General features: G+C 35.3%; 2 protein-coding genes across 2 annotated transcripts in view; one reads left to right on the plus strand and one right to left on the minus strand.

The window, feature by feature from the left end:
- The window catches only part of PACRGL (parkin coregulated like), a 9,915-nt gene extending 3,265 nt beyond the window's left edge, over nt 1–6,650 (plus strand). The window contains exons 4-7 of the mRNA XM_010173634.2: nt 697–831; nt 2,527–2,634; nt 4,193–4,273; nt 6,451–6,650. Of these exons, the coding sequence (XP_010171936.2) occupies nt 697–831; nt 2,527–2,634; nt 4,193–4,273; nt 6,451–6,507 (381 nt within the window). The 3' untranslated portion in view covers nt 6,508–6,650. The remainder of the gene's footprint in view (nt 1–696; nt 832–2,526; nt 2,635–4,192; nt 4,274–6,450) is intronic.
- A 2,660-nt stretch (nt 6,651–9,310) lies between these two features.
- On the minus strand, nt 9,311–17,232 carry LOC104529346 (Kv channel-interacting protein 4). Its single transcript, XM_010173633.1, has 4 exons — nt 17,118–17,232; nt 15,911–16,015; nt 15,520–15,582; nt 9,311–9,473 (listed from the first exon to the last, which is right to left on the minus strand). Exons 1-4 carry the CDS (start codon nt 17,214–17,216, stop codon nt 9,426–9,428), a joined length of 315 nt encoding a protein of 104 aa, XP_010171935.1. The 5' UTR covers nt 17,217–17,232; the 3' UTR covers nt 9,311–9,425.
- Between the last annotated feature and the right edge of the window lie 247 nt (nt 17,233–17,479).

Consider the following 17,479-nt stretch of genomic DNA (forward strand, 5'->3'; position numbering starts at 1 on the left):
TCTGTTTTCTCAGCATCATCTGTGACGTTTGTCACCAAATGTGTTTCAGAAGTGTAAATAAATGTTGAATCCAGTGTGGCAGACAGAATAAAGTGCATACTCTAGAGGTAGCACTTTTTTTTTTCCTAAGATTAAACAAAGCTGTCAATTCCTAAAGTAACTTAGAGCTCCTGTTATGGAAAGAAGAAAGACTTCAGCCACAGGGCCTTAAATCTTTGAGTTCTGCCAGTCAGGTCTTCACTAGAAGTACATATTTGTACCATCTACAAGTTTTTGGTGTTGCAGGAGTGTGTGTGTGGTGGGGAGTGTCTTTCCTTCCATAGCTCACCTTCTATTTCTTTTTTTTCTGTCAGGGTACAAAAACCATTTACAAATATAGCCTATTCTTCTTTATGGTCTTGTTGAAACATTACCTTGGATAGTTATATTAAAGGTAATGAAGTACAAATAGTGATTGTGTGGACAGTATTCATTATGTGTGTTTTAATATTCAATGTTCCAAAAGAACATGAGTAAGAATATTCTGTCAGCAGAGTTGTACTTGATGGCTCCACACGGTGGAGTTAGTGTATTTTATGTTTTGAACTGATGCTACAAAGTCTAATCTTTATCTTGCTGTTATGTGGAGCTTTTAAAATGTGTTTTCGTTTAAAAGAAGGCTAACTACTAAGCAGACATGTTTTACATTTGCAACAGGGTCTAAGAGAGACAAAACATCCCTATACATTTGTTTCAAAAGAGGGTTTTAAAGAATTACTTATGGTTGAAGGTGCTACTGAAAAAGCAATTCCGTTGTTGCCTCGTCTAGTTCCAGTGTTAAAGGCTGCACTGGTATGTCTCACTCTTCATACAGAGATCTTCATGGGTTTGATTTATTTTTCTTTTTTCTTGTGCTGGTGAGGACTACATGGGAAATATTAATGTGATAAATCTATTGCATGGGCTTTTGTTTTGGGGTTTAGAGGGTGGGAATAGTTTGTTTTTCTCATGTTAACTTTGCCTTGGTTTTGTTAGATAAATATATCTTTAACTGTAAGTTCAGATGGGCAATTCCTTGTATAGCTGTATGACAGTAGCTATAGGTAAATTCTCAGAAATGTTCTATTAAAGAAATAAATATATGTATTGGTGGTGTTTTCATATATCCACATAATAACATGCAAAAAAAAAATTGAGGTGAAGTAAAATGGAGATGCGAGAATAAATACTTATCTGTTAGATTTAAAAATTCAGAACATGCTACAAAAATAAAACAGAATATGCCAATGAAGAAAAGGGAAGAATATGGTTAAAATGTTTAAGGTCATATTCTTAATTTTAAAAACACTTTTAACTTTTCTACTCCTTCAGAAAATAAAATAAGGTAAAGTATTGGCCTCGAAGGTAGTATCTTTTGGGTTTTTTTCATATCTTTCAGAGCCCTTTTCTGGTTCAGCTACTTGCTGTCCTTTAATCCAGCTGTTTCAGTTTTGGTCTTATAGAGATGGCTGAAAGTTTGAAAATTCTTTGTGATCACATATCAGAGCTGTAATAGAAGATCAGAATTGTGTGTTATCAGTATCTTTGGTTTAGTTTGGATGACAAAATTAGAAGAATTATTCTGATCTATTCTTCCATTTACTGTTACTCATCTGATAATTTTCATTGTTGCACTGTTCTGGTATAAAGTCTTGTTAAATCTTCTACACAAGCAGTCAATGCCTTCTAGTTTAAAAAACAAACAAACAAACAAACAAAAATGTTCAGGGCCCGAATGTTAAAGTGGAAAAATAACTGTTTAAATAAAGGTCAGTATTAGTACAAGAACAAAATAAATTATCATAATCGATTTCACTGCTAAAGGAAGAGGGAGATAACTAAACCATTAGAGAACTCTAATAGTATAGAAGAACCCTCCCATGGGAGCAATAAAGATGACAAAACACTCTAGAAGTAGATCAGAGCCTGATAATTGCTGGCAGGTGACAAAGCTGTAGTTGACAGGGGACTAAATTTATTGAGCCAGAAAGTCATTGTCTCCTGTGTTTCTCCGACAAAGACAATTATTGCTATGAATTACCTAGAAATTATGCTGATTTCATTACATTTGTAACTAAAATAGTATCTCACAATTTCAACATATCCACATTTGAAGGGTTCTTGCTGTGTGAATATGCTGTGAAGCATTAAAATTGTTAGTGTAGTCAACTGTTGGTATTGCCTGCGGAATTTTTTATTTAATCAATAATAAATTATTAGTTTTCTTGTCTGAGAAGAAATGCAAAAGTTTCATTGACATTTTGTGGATACTTTTGTTTTCTACATTAAAAATATACTTCTGTTTTTAGATGTTACCTCTAGATACTAACATTCAGTCATATTGTACTTGTATTTCTAAATGTTTTACATTATAACAATTAGCAGTGTCACAGTTGTTTTAATTTTAAAAATACCATATACAATCATAACATAGAGATTGCAGTTTTTAAGAACTGGTGCATTTGTTTGAATATTACTGACAAGATTTTCTTTTTTCCTCCTCTGAAGGCTCATTCAGATGATGAAGTATTCGGAAGGGGACTGGATGCTTTAGTTCAACTGAGTGCTGTTGTTGGCCCAGCTCTTAATGATCATCTTAAGCATCTACTCACAAATGTAATTTTTTAGTGCTGTAGTGAAAAATAATCTTTATTTTTATAGTCCTTTTGTTGAGATGTTTACTATAATATTTGCATCGATACAGTGGAGGACTCAGCAGTTCCATGAAAAGCATAATTTCATGTATTCCTCCATATAAAAGTCCATCATTTTTTAATAATACGGTGCCTTATAATGTTCTAGCAAGATCCAAAACCTGTTAACATAAATTGGAGAATAACGGAAGTGTTGTCTATGCTATTTAAAAAAGATCCGTCTTCAAGACTGAGGTGAAATAGATCATAGAATCATAGAATGGTTAGGATTGGAAGGGACCTTAAAGATCATCTAGTTCCACCCCCCCTGCCATCAGCAGGGACCCCTTCCACTACACCAGGTTGCTCAAAGCCTCATCCAGCCTGGCCTTAAACCCTTCCAGGGAGGGGGCATCCACAACTTCCTTGGGCAACCTGTTCCAGTGTCTGACCACCCTCACAGTGAAGAACTTCTTCCTAATGTCTAATCTAAACCTCCCCTCTTTCAGTTTAAACCCATTTCCCCGTGTTTTGTCATTAGTAGCCCTTATGAAAAGTCCCTCCCCAGCTTTCTTGTAGCCCCTTCAGGTATTGGAAGGCCGCTATAAGATCTCCCCGGAGCCTTCTCTTTTTCAGGCTGAACAGCCCCAACTCTCTCAGCCTGTCCTCATAGGAGAGGTGCTCCAGCCCTCAGATCATCCTGGTGGCCCTTCTCTGGACTAGTTCTAACTGGTCCATGTCTTTCTTATGTTGGGAGCTCCAGAACTGGACGCAGTATTCCAGGTGGGGCCTTACAAGAGCGGAGATGCTATGTTCTGAAGAGAAGTTTATGTTTATTGCAAAATGAGTTTTGCATTTTATGTGTTAATATTAAAAAAATGACTGTGAAAGTTTCAATAAATTAACATAAGCCAATAATCCCACTTCTTTCAGATGGGAACTCTACACAGGGAGGTTTTCGTTAAATAGAGTGGGATTGTGGAAAGTATTTTTATACTGTAGACATTCTTCCTCTGTAAGACAGGCTTTTCATGGTTTCATTTAGCCTGCTTCCAAAGTGCACTTTTTCAGCAAAATAGAAGGATCTTTTAGCCATCCAGTGCAAAAGAGAGAAATTACAGTAGTATTTTAAAGTATTTCCAGTATAATAAATGTCTTTCAGTGCATGTGAAAAATGTGTTAACTTTTCATGTGGACAGCACTTTAAGAATTACTTTTTTTTTTAAGGTTGATACTTCTTTAAAATATATTTGCTAAAAGAAAAAAAAAAATGGAAATAAGTATTCTTTAGTCTAACAGTTGAGCCTTATTTGAATTGAAGTTTCTCAGCAGTTAACATTTTATTGCTTTTGCCTTGACTGAGTTCCATACTTCCACTTCCAAGTGGACATCAGTTACAAGCTATAAAGTGATGTTTCTTTTTTGGTTTTAATTTTCCAAAGATAAGATGAAATAAACTAATAAAATAGAATTATATTGGCCTCTTTGCTTATATTCTACTATGTTGTGCAACAAACCTTCTTATTTTACTTTTCCAATAGCTTTCAAGGAGGTCAATGGACAAGAAATTTAGAGAAAAAATTACTGTTGCTTTACAGAAGTTGGAGCAATATGGTGGCAAGGTAAGTTGATCAGATGATTATTCTGTGATCTGCACATCTGAATGCAACTTTGCCGAAACAACTTCCAATTCTGGTTTTCAGATTAAGAATCCTATTCTGAAAACTGCTTATTTTTACATCACAACTATCCATATTGCATAAAAGACAGGATTTTGTACTGTGGCAATCAGCAGAGTTGTGTTTCCAGTCCATAGTAAAATAGTTGTCTGTCTTATGTATTAAGGGATAATAGAAATGATGTTAAATCTAGTCTGGGTCATCCATATTCTGGCAGTTAGGTTTTGTTGTCTTCCATTTTTTTATCTCCCACTTTTCACTTGTATTCTCTGTTGTTTTAATCTCTGAGCAGGAAATACAGGAGTATGTCTCAGTAAAATATTCCAGGGGATCCATTCATACATAAGAAGCTACATGGCTGAACTCTTACAGCACAGCACACCAAGCCCCAATCAGGAGAACTCTTTTTGGGAGCAAGTATGCATCCACGTGGAACCCTACGCATGATCTTTGCTTGGAACATTTTATTCCCTTGGTGGGAAGCTTATGCAGACTTACTGGTTAAAAGAACTCACTGTTCTTTTTTGAAAATTCTCCATTTCTCTAGAAAGTCCTAATTTTACTTTTATTCCAGGGTTTGAACTGGTGTGATGAATGGGTTAGTAACATAGGGTAAGACCCAGGATGCCTAATATAAGTATTTACTCCAAGTTAGGCCTTGCAGCACTTAGAAAGTAGATGCTTATTCTGAGTAAAGTATGTGAGCTTCTTTTACAGACCGTAGAGTAGGATAGATGCCCATGAAGAGTGATCCAGGAATTCACTAAATGTCAGCTAGTAAATAGCTTCTGACCCTTTCTGGACTATTGACACCTGACTCAGGCTGAGTATTTGTCTTGCTTCAGTATGCCTGATATACAGGCTTCGTGTTCCTTTTTCTGAGCTTAAATACTTTTCTCAGCAGGATTTACTCTTGCTAGAAGATCCTTTCTGGTGTTATTGATGATGCCTGCCCATTCCCACTAATAACTTAGTGTTTAGGGCACTTGCTGAAGAAATCAGATACTTACATTCTAGCTCACCCTGATTAACCCAGAGGTTAGATCTGCAATTGCTATAAATAAATAAAAAATTTAAAAATGCTTTAAATAATAGATAGCAGAGAATTCTTCTGCCAAACATTCTTTTGTCATTTTTTTTGTTGTACTGTACAAAGTGTAGAAAGGAGGAGAGAAGAAAAACTGAGAGAGTATTGATTTGGGTATTCATCTAGAGGAGAAAATGTTTGCTTTCTTAACACTATGGACACTTGCATGTATTATATTAAATGGTCATTGGTAAAGTATAGGAATAACCTAAAGAGTAGGGACCATAAATGTAGGTCTACCAGTTCTGAGCTTGTGCGCCCACATAATCAGTAGACACCACTTTTTTTTTTCTTTTTTCCCCCCACTTATATTCGTTTAAGGAAACTAGCAGTGTTTGTATTAGTTAGAAAAACATCACAATAAATAAATAAGCATGAGAGTTTTTTATTTATAGGTTATGGGACAAGAAAAGGAAAATTACAGCTCATCTCCGTGTTCTGAAAATTTAGGCCTAGATAATGTAACTAATCCTTATTAACCTCTAATTGTTTTCTCTCTCCCCTGATTTCTTGTAGTCTTACAGTTTTTCCGGTAGGTCTTTCTGTGTGTCTTCCAAAAATACTGTAATAAGGCAGAAAACTGGAAACAAACTCCCAAATTGTGATTACAAGCAATATTATGTAATCCAACTAATGAATTTATGAAATTTATATTCTGAGTTGTAATGTATATAATTCCTATTTTTACTGGAAGTCCATTCCAGAATATCACTCCTCTGTTTAAAAATCTTTATTATTTCATGCCTATATTTATGCCCAGTTTTAGGTATGAGTTTATATACCTCTTCTCTTGGATGTTTACTTTCCATCATTAGGTATCACAATACTCCATTTTTTTCAGTTCATTATTTTCAACCCTTCTGATAGTAAATTTTTAATGAAATATTAACTTTAGAATTTTCTAATTTGACAATAACAAAGATAACTAAGTAAAAGTTGTGAATTATACAATTTATAGAGACGATATGAATACTCTCTCATGTACTGCTAGTGCTCCTTGTTTTGTTTAAATATGTTTTATTTTCGTCAACAGGCATCTGTGACTATCATAAAATCTAAAATTCCAACCTATCGTTCTATCTCCTCTTGAACAAGAAAATCGCAGTGATTTGCACTTTAAGGTGAAGTTTGGAAAGAAACTGCCTGTGAACATCACTGACATTTATTTGGCGTATGATGTATTCTCTTAAATTAATCACAATTCTTCAGTGTGATGGAGTGTGGGAAAAGTCCTAGCAGTTTGTGAGTATGTAATTATGGAAGACGATTTAACATAATTCTCTCTGTATTGTGTATGCATTGTCCTTACAATGACATTGACTAACTGGCTGTTATTTCAAAAGCGGAGTAAATATTGATTCTTATTTTGTTGTAAATTACAATTTCTTTTAATTTATCTGCAGTGCTTAATATGTTTTATATATTTGTGTGATGCACAATAATTTGTCTGTAATTACTTAAATAGTAACTAACTTGTTAAATTACTTATGTATACTTGCTTTTGAAACACATATCTTCATTTGTGTCACAGGCACAGACAGATGTAGTTTGAGTTCAGTGGGACTTACTGGGTTAGATGTAGAACTGTGAGAACTCATCTAGACTTCTTAAGAGTCAGCTTTTAAAGGTATGAAGCTGAATACACTAAACAGGTAGCATATGGTGCAAAACTGAACTTGCTCACTGCATTCTCAGCACATTGTTTTGAAAAGCTGCAGAGAGACTCTGGAGCGTACAGTGCAGAGGCATCAAGTTGCTCCATAAAGCCACAGCCTAGGTTTTGGTCAGCTAATGAGTTCCAGTTAGCTTTGGGCCTACTGAATGTGAGCTAGATGTAGGAAGCAACTTTGGAGTATTTATGCTGTGCTCCCTTTGCGTTTATATGCTTGGGACTAGCTTGTGTATTCAGCTCTGGACAAGCTAATAAACTTCTGAATGTGGAAGCTATGAAAAAAATATGGGTTAAAACCAGTAAAAATATTACAGAAGTCAGCTTACCCACCTGTCAAGCATTGTAGGGTGCAGCGTTTGTCCATGAACATATCTGAAGTTGATTGCAAAATAATTCCTAACAGGTCTTGTTGTTATCAGTTACTCTTTGAGGGAGAGCTGATTGAAGTAACAAAATTTGCCATAGAACGTTTTCCCCTGAGGAAAATTCAATTCCAGAATTTAAAGTTGTTGGAAGAGGGAGTTTTTGCCATCAGAAGATGCTGTTGCATAGGGTATTAAAAAAAAGTCTGTCATGTGAAAACAATTTCAGAATTTTTTTGAAAATTACCACTGTTTGGCTAAATTAAATTTACTTCAGGACTGTGGTAAGATCTCTACTGAGATCACAACTGTGCTAAATGAAAAAAAAAAAAAAGAAATTGTTGTAAAAAATGTTTAATTTGAAGAAATACGAGTATTTGTTTAACAACTCAAAAAATCAGTCGTGCTGCTTGTTTTTCTTCATGTTTACTTTATTTTTTTATTTTGTTTTTTTTACAAAATGTGCACATTTAGTTTACACAAACAAGCTACAGCAGATTTCAGGTGTACATGTATTGTACTACTCTTATTCTACACTGGTGATAGCAGAGCAGCCTTCAACATGCCTCTAATAACCCATCTCTACACCAGAATAGATACCTGATTTATTTTTGCAAAAGAATACTTGCAACATTCTTTCTACTTCATTAATCCCCTTTCTGCAGCAATGTCACGATGAAGATTGGCATATCTCTGATAGCATTTCACCTATTTTGGAATATTGGCATAAATTCTGTGGACAATACATCTTAAAACTTACATGGATGGAGGGCAGTATTGTATTTTAGGTACATGTATTTTAAGAAAAATCTTTCTGTGTTCAGAATTAAGGTAGCTCCAATCTTAATGAAGAAATGGTCCTTAAAAAAATGTAATACAGTTATCACATATAGATGATATTATATAGCTGAAGTTTCCAAATTTTTCCTCATTCTGTCTCAGAATTAAAGGTATTACAAAAAGTTGAAACAGATGTTAGCCTGTCTATCAGTCATTATTAGTAGATATTACTACATAGTGATATTCATTCTGAGCACCTAACTGGGATGGAATTTTCAAAAGAAGTTCATGTCTTTTTCTTCATTAAAGGCAGAAAGACACATACTCATGAAAACAGTGTTAGGATCCAGTTAAGGTTTCTTCAAGAAAAATTCAAAGTCAGAAGGTCCTTAATTTTAAGCAAAGAACATTGCGGACATGTCCAAGAAGAATTACAAATACAGTATGTAGGACTCCTGATATTCATGTCATGATAAATTAAATGCAGATTTTCTAGGTAAGTATGATTGTTAGAAGCTTACTTGTGTTTGTTAGGGAGTAATGCTACCTATAAGCAATTTATTTTTTTGTTCTGTAAGAGTTCTTCTCAAGTTATTTATTTTGTTAGGTTTGGATTTGTTTTTTTTTTTTTAAGAGAAAAGCAAGTCAAAGGTGGAAGGCAATTGCAGCGAGATGTGCATTGCACATTGATTATAGCACTTTAACTCAAAGTATTATTCAAAAAATGAGGACTACACCATACAAACGTGAAAAGAAAATACATGGTAATGCCTCTGTATAAATTAGAAGCTAAAATTTAAGAAATACACTCAAATATCTGGAGCTTAATCCAGTACAAATTATTAGCAAAACTAAGAGCATTTATTTAATCTCCTTGTGATAATATCTATTTTATCTAGAGGTTGGAATTATAATAAAGCTGTGTAATGTCAGGTCTTATTTTGTTTGGGTTTGGAGTAAAAACTTGACTTTTCAGAACAATCTTATAAAACTAAGTAGCCACTTTTGAAACGCTGAATTGTATATTTTACAAAGTTTTTTTGGGGAAACATTTGTAATAAAAAAATTATTTGCATATTATGTCTCAGTGTAAAGCTGAGTAATTTTATTTATGATAAAGTGGGAAATCCATCTTTTAGATAATGTTGCAGAATAACTCATATGTGTCCATTAGTTGTAGACCTAATGTCTTCATTAAATCACATTTTCAAAGAGCTGCATGGATCGCATTATATTTTCATCCTGTAAAAAAGACAACAAAAACACCAAAATCATGCACCATTACAAATGTAGGTGGCAAATATCTATAGTGAAATTGGGTAGTACTAACTGTTTTTTAGTTAATGACAAGATTATTTTTCAGCTTCTTTGAATAAATTGTTAGCAGAAAAAGGCTACACTTAAACAGACTTTTAAATACATTAATTAAATCAAAAGTATTCTGTCCAGAATGCAATAGCATGTTAAGAAAACTGTCTGCAGTATTTCAGAGGTTTTAAGCTTATATCCAGTATAACAAAATACATATAGACAATAGGTACTCAAGGATTAATAGTTGTATCTGAAGTGTGAATCTGTACATGAAATTACTAGTCCTGTGCATCATACACAGGATCCTTTCTGCAATTCTAGGGCATCCTATTGCATAGCTAGGGATGACTCTAAAATAAAATAGATTTAAGTGTGCATCTTTGCATGGACCGGAGAGTCAGTCAGTTCCACAAATATCATCACAACACACTGACTCCTCAGCTCAGATTTTGTGTCTGCTTGCGATGAAAGATGTTGACTGCTTTCCAGTGCTACTTCTCCTTCCCGATTGCTTTGCATTAGGTAGGTGACAAAACCTTCCACTTCCAGGTTCTACATAATGCTTACTGATGCATCACTCTGTACGCCAGTTTTTATCAGTAAATAACTCTCAGCACAGCAGTCAGGAAAAAATACCCTTTTTTGGGTAACATTTACTTTTCAGTGAATAGAAGAAAGAGTTTACTTGTAGTAGCCCATATTTGGTGGCACTTGCAGATCAAGAGTTGCTTGCACAATACAATATATATACAATATAACAGTATATTTCATGTTCATTTAGCATTTGCTGGTGTCCACTGTAATGATCCCCTTTTTTAATCTGAATGCACTCCCTTTACTACTTTCCCGAGAGATAATCTAGCCATGTTTAATACTAGTGAATAAAAAGACTGAATTTGCTAGAATATTTTAGGAAGTTTCTTGAAAGAGGTGCATAAAAACCCCACTTCTTAGAAAGGTTATCTCATAGTTTGCTCCACTACTGATAGGGATGTAGGCCTTCTGTTCATTAATGTTCCAATAACACATGTTCAGTATCAATTTCCAGTTAAATTATTCACTGTTCAGTCTAGTGAGCGATTTGCTTTGTAGAAAATGACAAGTCTGAGTAATTTTCTTAATTTATGTTATGAAACATGCACAGTGGGGTTTTTCATCTTTGATTCTGTGTGTCATCTCAAGTGATGTTGCTATAAGAAGTCATCCATGTACTATATATGTAATTTTAAAAAAAAGTTATGTAGATTAATGTTTAAAAAGTTTGTATAGGAAACTGACTATATTAAATTGCTGGAAATTAAAATATACTGACTTTTTCCCATTGAATTTTTTTGAAACATCAATATACTGTTGAAGATCACTGATTAACGTAAGGTTAAAGTTTGGTTTAATTTGAATCATTTGGTATTTAATTATTTACAAATGTTTTTGTATATACATTGGCAACTAAGTTCAGCAAAAACAAACAACATGCTCTTAATTTGTAAAGCGTTTTGACACTTCCTACCGAATTTATATTTATCAATACTAATGAAACCAGTAGTTTTCTAAAATCAACTCTATATTTCTGAAGTTTGCTGCTTTTTTATAGAAGAATTCCAATGCCCCTCTAGTAGATGGGATGAGAAGATTTTTTTTTTCCATCTTCAAGAAAGAAAGAGAAAAACCCAGATGCTTGCATTAGAATTCTTTGGCAAGTCTATCTTTCTCATTTGCCTCTTTTTTCAGTACATTTTTCTAAACAATTTTTTGTAATAGATTTGTTTAATGATTCCTAACTCAAGACATTAGGAGATGTTAGTGCATATGAAGCACAAAACATGGATGAACAAGCTTTGCCAGATCATAGAATCATAGAATGGTTAGGGTTGGAAGGGACCTTAAAGATCATCTAGTTACAACCCCTTAGATCTGACCTAACTTAAAGCCAAATTTGAAGTTTTTCTTATTGATGTTTGAGATGGCTCCATTGTTGTTTTGAGGCTAGCCCAGACCACCCGCATCGTGTATGGAATGAGTTACTCCTGCAGAAATCTTCTCTCCCAGAAGCCCTTTTATCATTATCAGAAGGACCTTTAAGTCATTCACCTTGACATTCACCTATGCACCATGCGTGCCTTAGTCCTTTGCCTCTGTTCTTCATGGTGCTGATATAGACGTGAAGCAATGCTCGAGTCAAATAATTTTCCACCAGCACCAAGCAGCAAAAGGAGACAGGGAGGAACTGGGTAGCACCTAGCCCTTGAGTTAGCCACACAACTGTTTCCTAAGACCTGTCTCTGCTATTTGGTAGCTTCTGCAAAGTGGGACAGACAGCAGCTGCTTTCTGGGACTCAGTCCAGCACACCTAGAGCAGGATAGTCCATTTCTTCTGTGGAAGCAGGGAGGCTCCTGGAGTCTAGATGGCAGACTAGCATTTAAGGACATGGGTATGTGGGGTAGGGACATCAGGTCATACACATTCCCTGTCCAAGACAGAGAGAGGGTGAGGGGAAGCACCTTTCCTGACCTCACTTAATCATGGGCACAGATAGGTCCTTTTACTCAGTGACCAGAGAAGACCACACTCAAAGCCTAAATGCTCTGTAATTCCCTATATAATAATGCTTAATGTTTTGTGAACATGCAGGCCATTCTTTGCATTGGGACTGTGAATTTAGGATCCTAAACTTGCTGTGTACCTCAAGCTGCATTGGTAGTTGTGCCAAATCACTACTCAGCACAAGGAGGCAATTTTTAAAAAGGCACATGCATGTATAATGAGTTTTTAAAGAACACACCAGAGGCTCTTGATGCTACAAAAAAATCTCAGGAACCTAAAGTGGAGCCTCTGTATTCGAATATGCTCCACTGTGTTCCTCTTGCTCTTAAGTAAGCATACCACACTTCCTTAGTTATCACAAAATGCCAGTAAAGGGATGTACTTCTAAGACCTACTAATTTGGCTTCCAACTCAAAACAGAAGAATGGCAGTTCTCAGAGGCTGGCAACTTTTGCCTGAGATATCATTCACAGAAAAGGCTCCTGCAGCCTTTCCCTGGCAGAACAGGCTTTTAGTCCATTTCAAGATTCAGACTGGATGGGATCTGAGCTTTAGAGTTTGTTTGAGGGTTTTTTGTAGTACTTGTCTCCTGGCACTGTTCTGACTCCAGAACACTGTTCTCACAGCTTAAGCTAGAACTGGCAAGCATATTCTCTGTATGCCTTTAGCATACTTCCACATGCACCAGATGCAGCTCTGGCTGCCACATTCCTCAATGGGCCTTCCCATTCCAAGGTCTGAGGTACAATCATTTGTTAGGCAAACAGGCAGGGAAGGTTTTGAGCAGACGTGCTCTAACATCAGCCTTAATGCCTCAGTAGATGAGGAAGCCACCATAGCTGTCAAAGCCTAGGGAACAGCAGGTGTGCTTTGTCCCTGCTCTGAATGTCCCAATTTTGGTAAGGAAAAGATAATAGTAGAACTAGCAGTGGTCTAGAGAGAGGGCCAAGGGTGATTAAAGGTGTGGACTGGTTTTCCTAAGAGGAAAAATTGAAAGAATGAGTGCTTTAGAGCTTGGAAAAGAGATACTGAATGAAGGAGAATAATGAGAACCACTGTTTTCCCATAACACCAGAACATGGTCTGCAAAACATAAAAATATTGCATGGCAGGTCTAAAACATAGGCAGATTTACTACAGGAAGAATCACAGGATCATTTAATTTTGCTTTTGGTATTGTTAAATGCTCATGAAAGGTAAGACATCTTGCTCCTGGAGTGATGCGAGTCACTGCATGTTGAGGAAAGAAAGGAACCTGAATCTTACCTTCTAGATCAGTCTCATCCCTCTTAGGATACTAGAAAAAGGTTTTCCTACAGCTATGTTTTAAAAGGAAACAGCCATTACTGTTCTTTGTGAAAAATGTAATCCTGAAAAGGCTAAAACCATGTTAACTCCTGAATCAAATTTCTTGAAGAACTTGAATTGAATCCTAACACCAAATCTAATTTCTGAAACCAAATTTTGATGTAAACATGAATTACACACTTTGTAGCTCAGAGGTCTTAATAGAGGAACAGATCTTAGTAGGTAGGGAGACAAAAATTGAGGCAGCAAGATACTTTTTGTCTCATAAAACATTGCCAACCTTTGAAGTTAAAAGCGAGCGAAGGTGTGGTAAGTGGCACAATGAGAACAGTGCTCTGTCATGTAGCAGTTTAGAGAGCATCTCTCGCATATATTCTGAATGCTCGGAAGAGGTAAATAAGAAATCTTCTAACAGCCATAGGAAACTGTGAATCACATTGGAAAAGGAGAGCAGGCATTTCCTTACTGAAGGTACTAATTTTCTTTGTAAATGATTCACTCAGCCCATCACCATAACTGCTGTCATATCCAGATTAATCTGTCATTTAACTTCCAGAACTCTACAGACCTCAACCAGGAAATTAATCTTATTTCTGTTTCTGATGATCACTCAGCTTTAGCAGAGCAAATGCCTCTCATTTTTATTGAGCAAGACTGACAAGCTAGAGCCATTGTCCATGCAACAGAGCACGGCCGACAGGTAAGACACTACCCCATACCCATTGCTAAGGTTATATAGAACAGCAACAGTTAGAATAGGTGTTGTCTGTCTTTCATCCCCCAAAATCACCGGATTAAAATCAAACAGAGAATCACTTACTAGACAGCTATGTTCACAAGAGCACCCACAAGGAATAACTACAGCTGCATATAAAAACAGACCAATTCTAAACCATCTTTGCTATTTCCTGTTCAGCTTTCTCTGTTGCAAATGGTTACAAATCTATCACTCGCCAGTCTTGTTTTCTCTTATGTCTTGTCTACTGCTCTCTTCTGGGTATAGGAGATAAGACACAATACACATGGGCTATATTGCTGCTCTGTGTCAGCTTCATATTAATCAGGGTCAGCCTGGATAAGGTATCAGTAGAACACCGATTCCTTGTATTTCTCACTGTATTTCTCACTTGTGATTCCTTGTATTTCTCACTGTACCAAATAGTTGCATAGTAACATCCTAACATCCATTTGCTTAATGTTATCAAGTCTATCTGATTGCTAGGTCTAATGTGACACTTTACAGTACATAACAACCTCTTATTACAGCAAAGACCTATCATCATTATTTTGTTTATTTTGTATTAATTATATCATGTTTCTTTTTTCTTTTTTCCATTTTTTAACTGAAAAATTAACAGCATTTCCTTAAATTCCTGAAAATGCAACTTATCTTTCCTTGTATCGTCTCCTGGTCTCAGAACAAGCCAGTTTCTGAAGGGCAGAGGAGTGAAAACAGGCTGTAATTCCAAAAAAACAGAAGTTTATTTAATTCCTGGTTCTAGAGGCAAGGAGCTGCTTTTGTCAGTTGAAGGAGATTAACAGCCACCTGGGTAGTGTGAACACTTGTAACTGATAATCACAATCAGTTCTCACTCTCTTGCCTTGAGAAAACATGCCTGCTGTTAACTCCTGCCATCCTGCTTTGCAGTCTCCTTGCACTCTCCCTTTTTAAGGCCTCTAGCAGGTCATGGCTCACTGTTTGAGAAACACTCCTATAGATAATAAATTTTCAAGCAATATTATTATTATTGCTGTGAACATATGCCAGTTGTAACAGGAATGTGTTACCCAGCAGGGGCAGAAGATAGAAATAAATATTTAGCTGAATGTGAAGAAACTTTTTTGCTATCAAGTACAAACAAAACAGTTAAAGAGAGAAGGGATGCGGACACAGTTGTCTAATAAGCAATGCCAGCTTATATATAACATCTCTTCTACAGATTCAGATCACAAATTTATTTGCGTTGTTTAGTGTTTTTGTGTAATGGTGTAACATACATACTCTACCTTGGGAAAATACTGTCTCTGGTATTAGGTTTACCATCACTCTCACTCCAGAAATCGGTGTAGTGCTATGATAGCATTAGCCAACAGATACAGGTTCAGTACTTATCACTGGGTACTTACTTTCTGGCAGCTCTCAATGAATTCATCTATGGTAACTACTCCATCTTTGTTTTTGTCCATTTTCTGTTCAGAAAGAATAAGAATATATGTTTATCCTCCTGAAATCCTATGTAAAGCAGGTCCTTTTTATTATTAATTTCAGTTATGCATCAGCCTAGGAACAACCAGGCCAAAATGTTGTAACAATGTCATGATATACTAGAATAAACTTAAGGAGGTTATTGTTGAAAAACGAAAGTGTGATGAATAGATCTGAGAAACTTGGGATGGGACCACATAGAAGAAAAAGGATTATAAAATTGGTAGGATGTGCAAAACTGTTAGAACAATGACAATCTTTCCATACCTGCTAACAGAGCAGTCTTTTCGGCTCCTATGTTACCAGACCCACCTGGAAAAATGTTTCCACATGTTGTCTAGGTGCATCCTCCTTGAGAACAGGATAGGTGCATTTCCCCATCATGTCATATATTGCTTTCATGATATCAAGCATTTCCTGAAGAGAAAAAAATATGTCTGTGTAATGTAAGGTGCATTGTAGACACTGCTTTAACTCAGAACACGTAACTGATTTTTAGGATTTTCATTTTAGAATAAAATTTTGAGATTGCGCCTGTTACTTTATGACTGAACAACTTCAAAAAGGAACTACTATGTTCCTAGAAATTTTAGCATGTTAGTTCATCTTTCAGAGATAAACTTGTTAAATAGATGCAGATGTATGATTTTGATTTAAACGATTTAGAATATGTGCAAGTTCATGGATTGTGGGAAGAAACTCCTGAGGTCTTGTGAATAAAACTAAACAGGAAAAGCAATTCTGTAACAGCAACTGAATGGTCAAATCACATCAGCTTCTTATAAGTGAGTTTTCCCTAGAAAAAATAGAAACATCCATGCACACACCTGCACATATGCAAGGAGTCCTCCTTTTATATCAAAAGCTTTGAATTTTGTTTGTAGAGTGGCTTGTGAAACTGTAAGAATAATTATTAAAAAAGTCATCTGCCAGTATGCTGAGAAATTATTCTATAGATCACCCTTTTATAATAATCACTATGTGTTTTTCTAAAGGTGTAAAATTACAGGTGTAATATATATATATTTACATAACCCATTTTGAAAAAACATATATTTTTATGAAGGCATTCATTTGGTCCCACTGTAATTTAAGTATGTGTTTGAATCATTGCAGAATAAAAGATGTAGGAATCTTTTTATATAGATTCTGTTTCAACTACATATCTTTAGAAGTAGATTCATAAAATGAGTAACAATTATGTCCCACATACTTAATTATTTTTTGTCCAAATATCCTACCAAATTACTTTATCCTAGTGACTGTATGTGCAAATACCTAGGCATAAGTTGAAGCCAAACATTTCTGTACCTGAAGGATTCTGACCTTTTACAATTTCTGTGAAGATTTTCCTTTTTAATTTTTATATATGACTCTAAAATGAGAAAATTACTTTATTTTTAGCATGTCTAGTTTCATAATATATGCTTTTTTGTTAGCACATCTAATTTTTCTATTAAGTAAGACTTAACATATACAACCTTTAGTTTCAGTGATTGGTGTTAAAAGTAGACCTTACCTCTTTAGTTATATATCCATCTTTATTTATATCATATAAGTTGAAAGCCCAGTTCAGTTTCTCCTGTACTGTCCCTCGGAGTAGGATTGAGAGACCCATAACAAAATCCTAAACAGACAAAAGGTCTTGGTCAGTTTGGAATTGAGCAGTTTTTCATAAACACTCAGAAATCCACAATAATGCATTTGTCAGAAGCATGGAAGTCTGGAAGGATGTGTTTCTATTCTTTTTCTTCACAGTAAGTGTTAAAGGATGCTGTTTTTTAAAATAATTAACAATCTAGGCACTGTTTGCTACATTTGTAATTAAAAAGTAAATTGAGTAATTTTCTATAAAATAAACCATAATTTTTTATTAGTGGA

This window comes from Antrostomus carolinensis, unplaced genomic scaffold, assembly GCF_000700745.2.
Source record: "Antrostomus carolinensis isolate BGI_N321 unplaced genomic scaffold, ASM70074v2 scaffold27518, whole genome shotgun sequence".
In the NCBI taxonomy this organism is placed as follows: Eukaryota; Metazoa; Chordata; class Aves; order Caprimulgiformes; family Caprimulgidae; genus Antrostomus; species Antrostomus carolinensis.

Coding starts and splice junctions, on each gene's coding strand:
- LOC104529346 (XM_010173633.1), bottom strand. CDS start 17,216: ATGGGTCTCTCAATCCTACTCCGAGGGACAGTACAGGAGAAACTGAAC. Junction 15,583..15,910: donor ATGTGGAAACATTTTTCCAG/GTGGGTCTGGTA, acceptor CTTTCTGAACAG/AAAATGGACAAAAACAAAGA. Junction 9,474..15,519: donor TCATTGAGAGCTGCCAGAAA/GTAAGTACCCAG, acceptor TCTTTTTTACAG/GATGAAAATATAATGCGATC.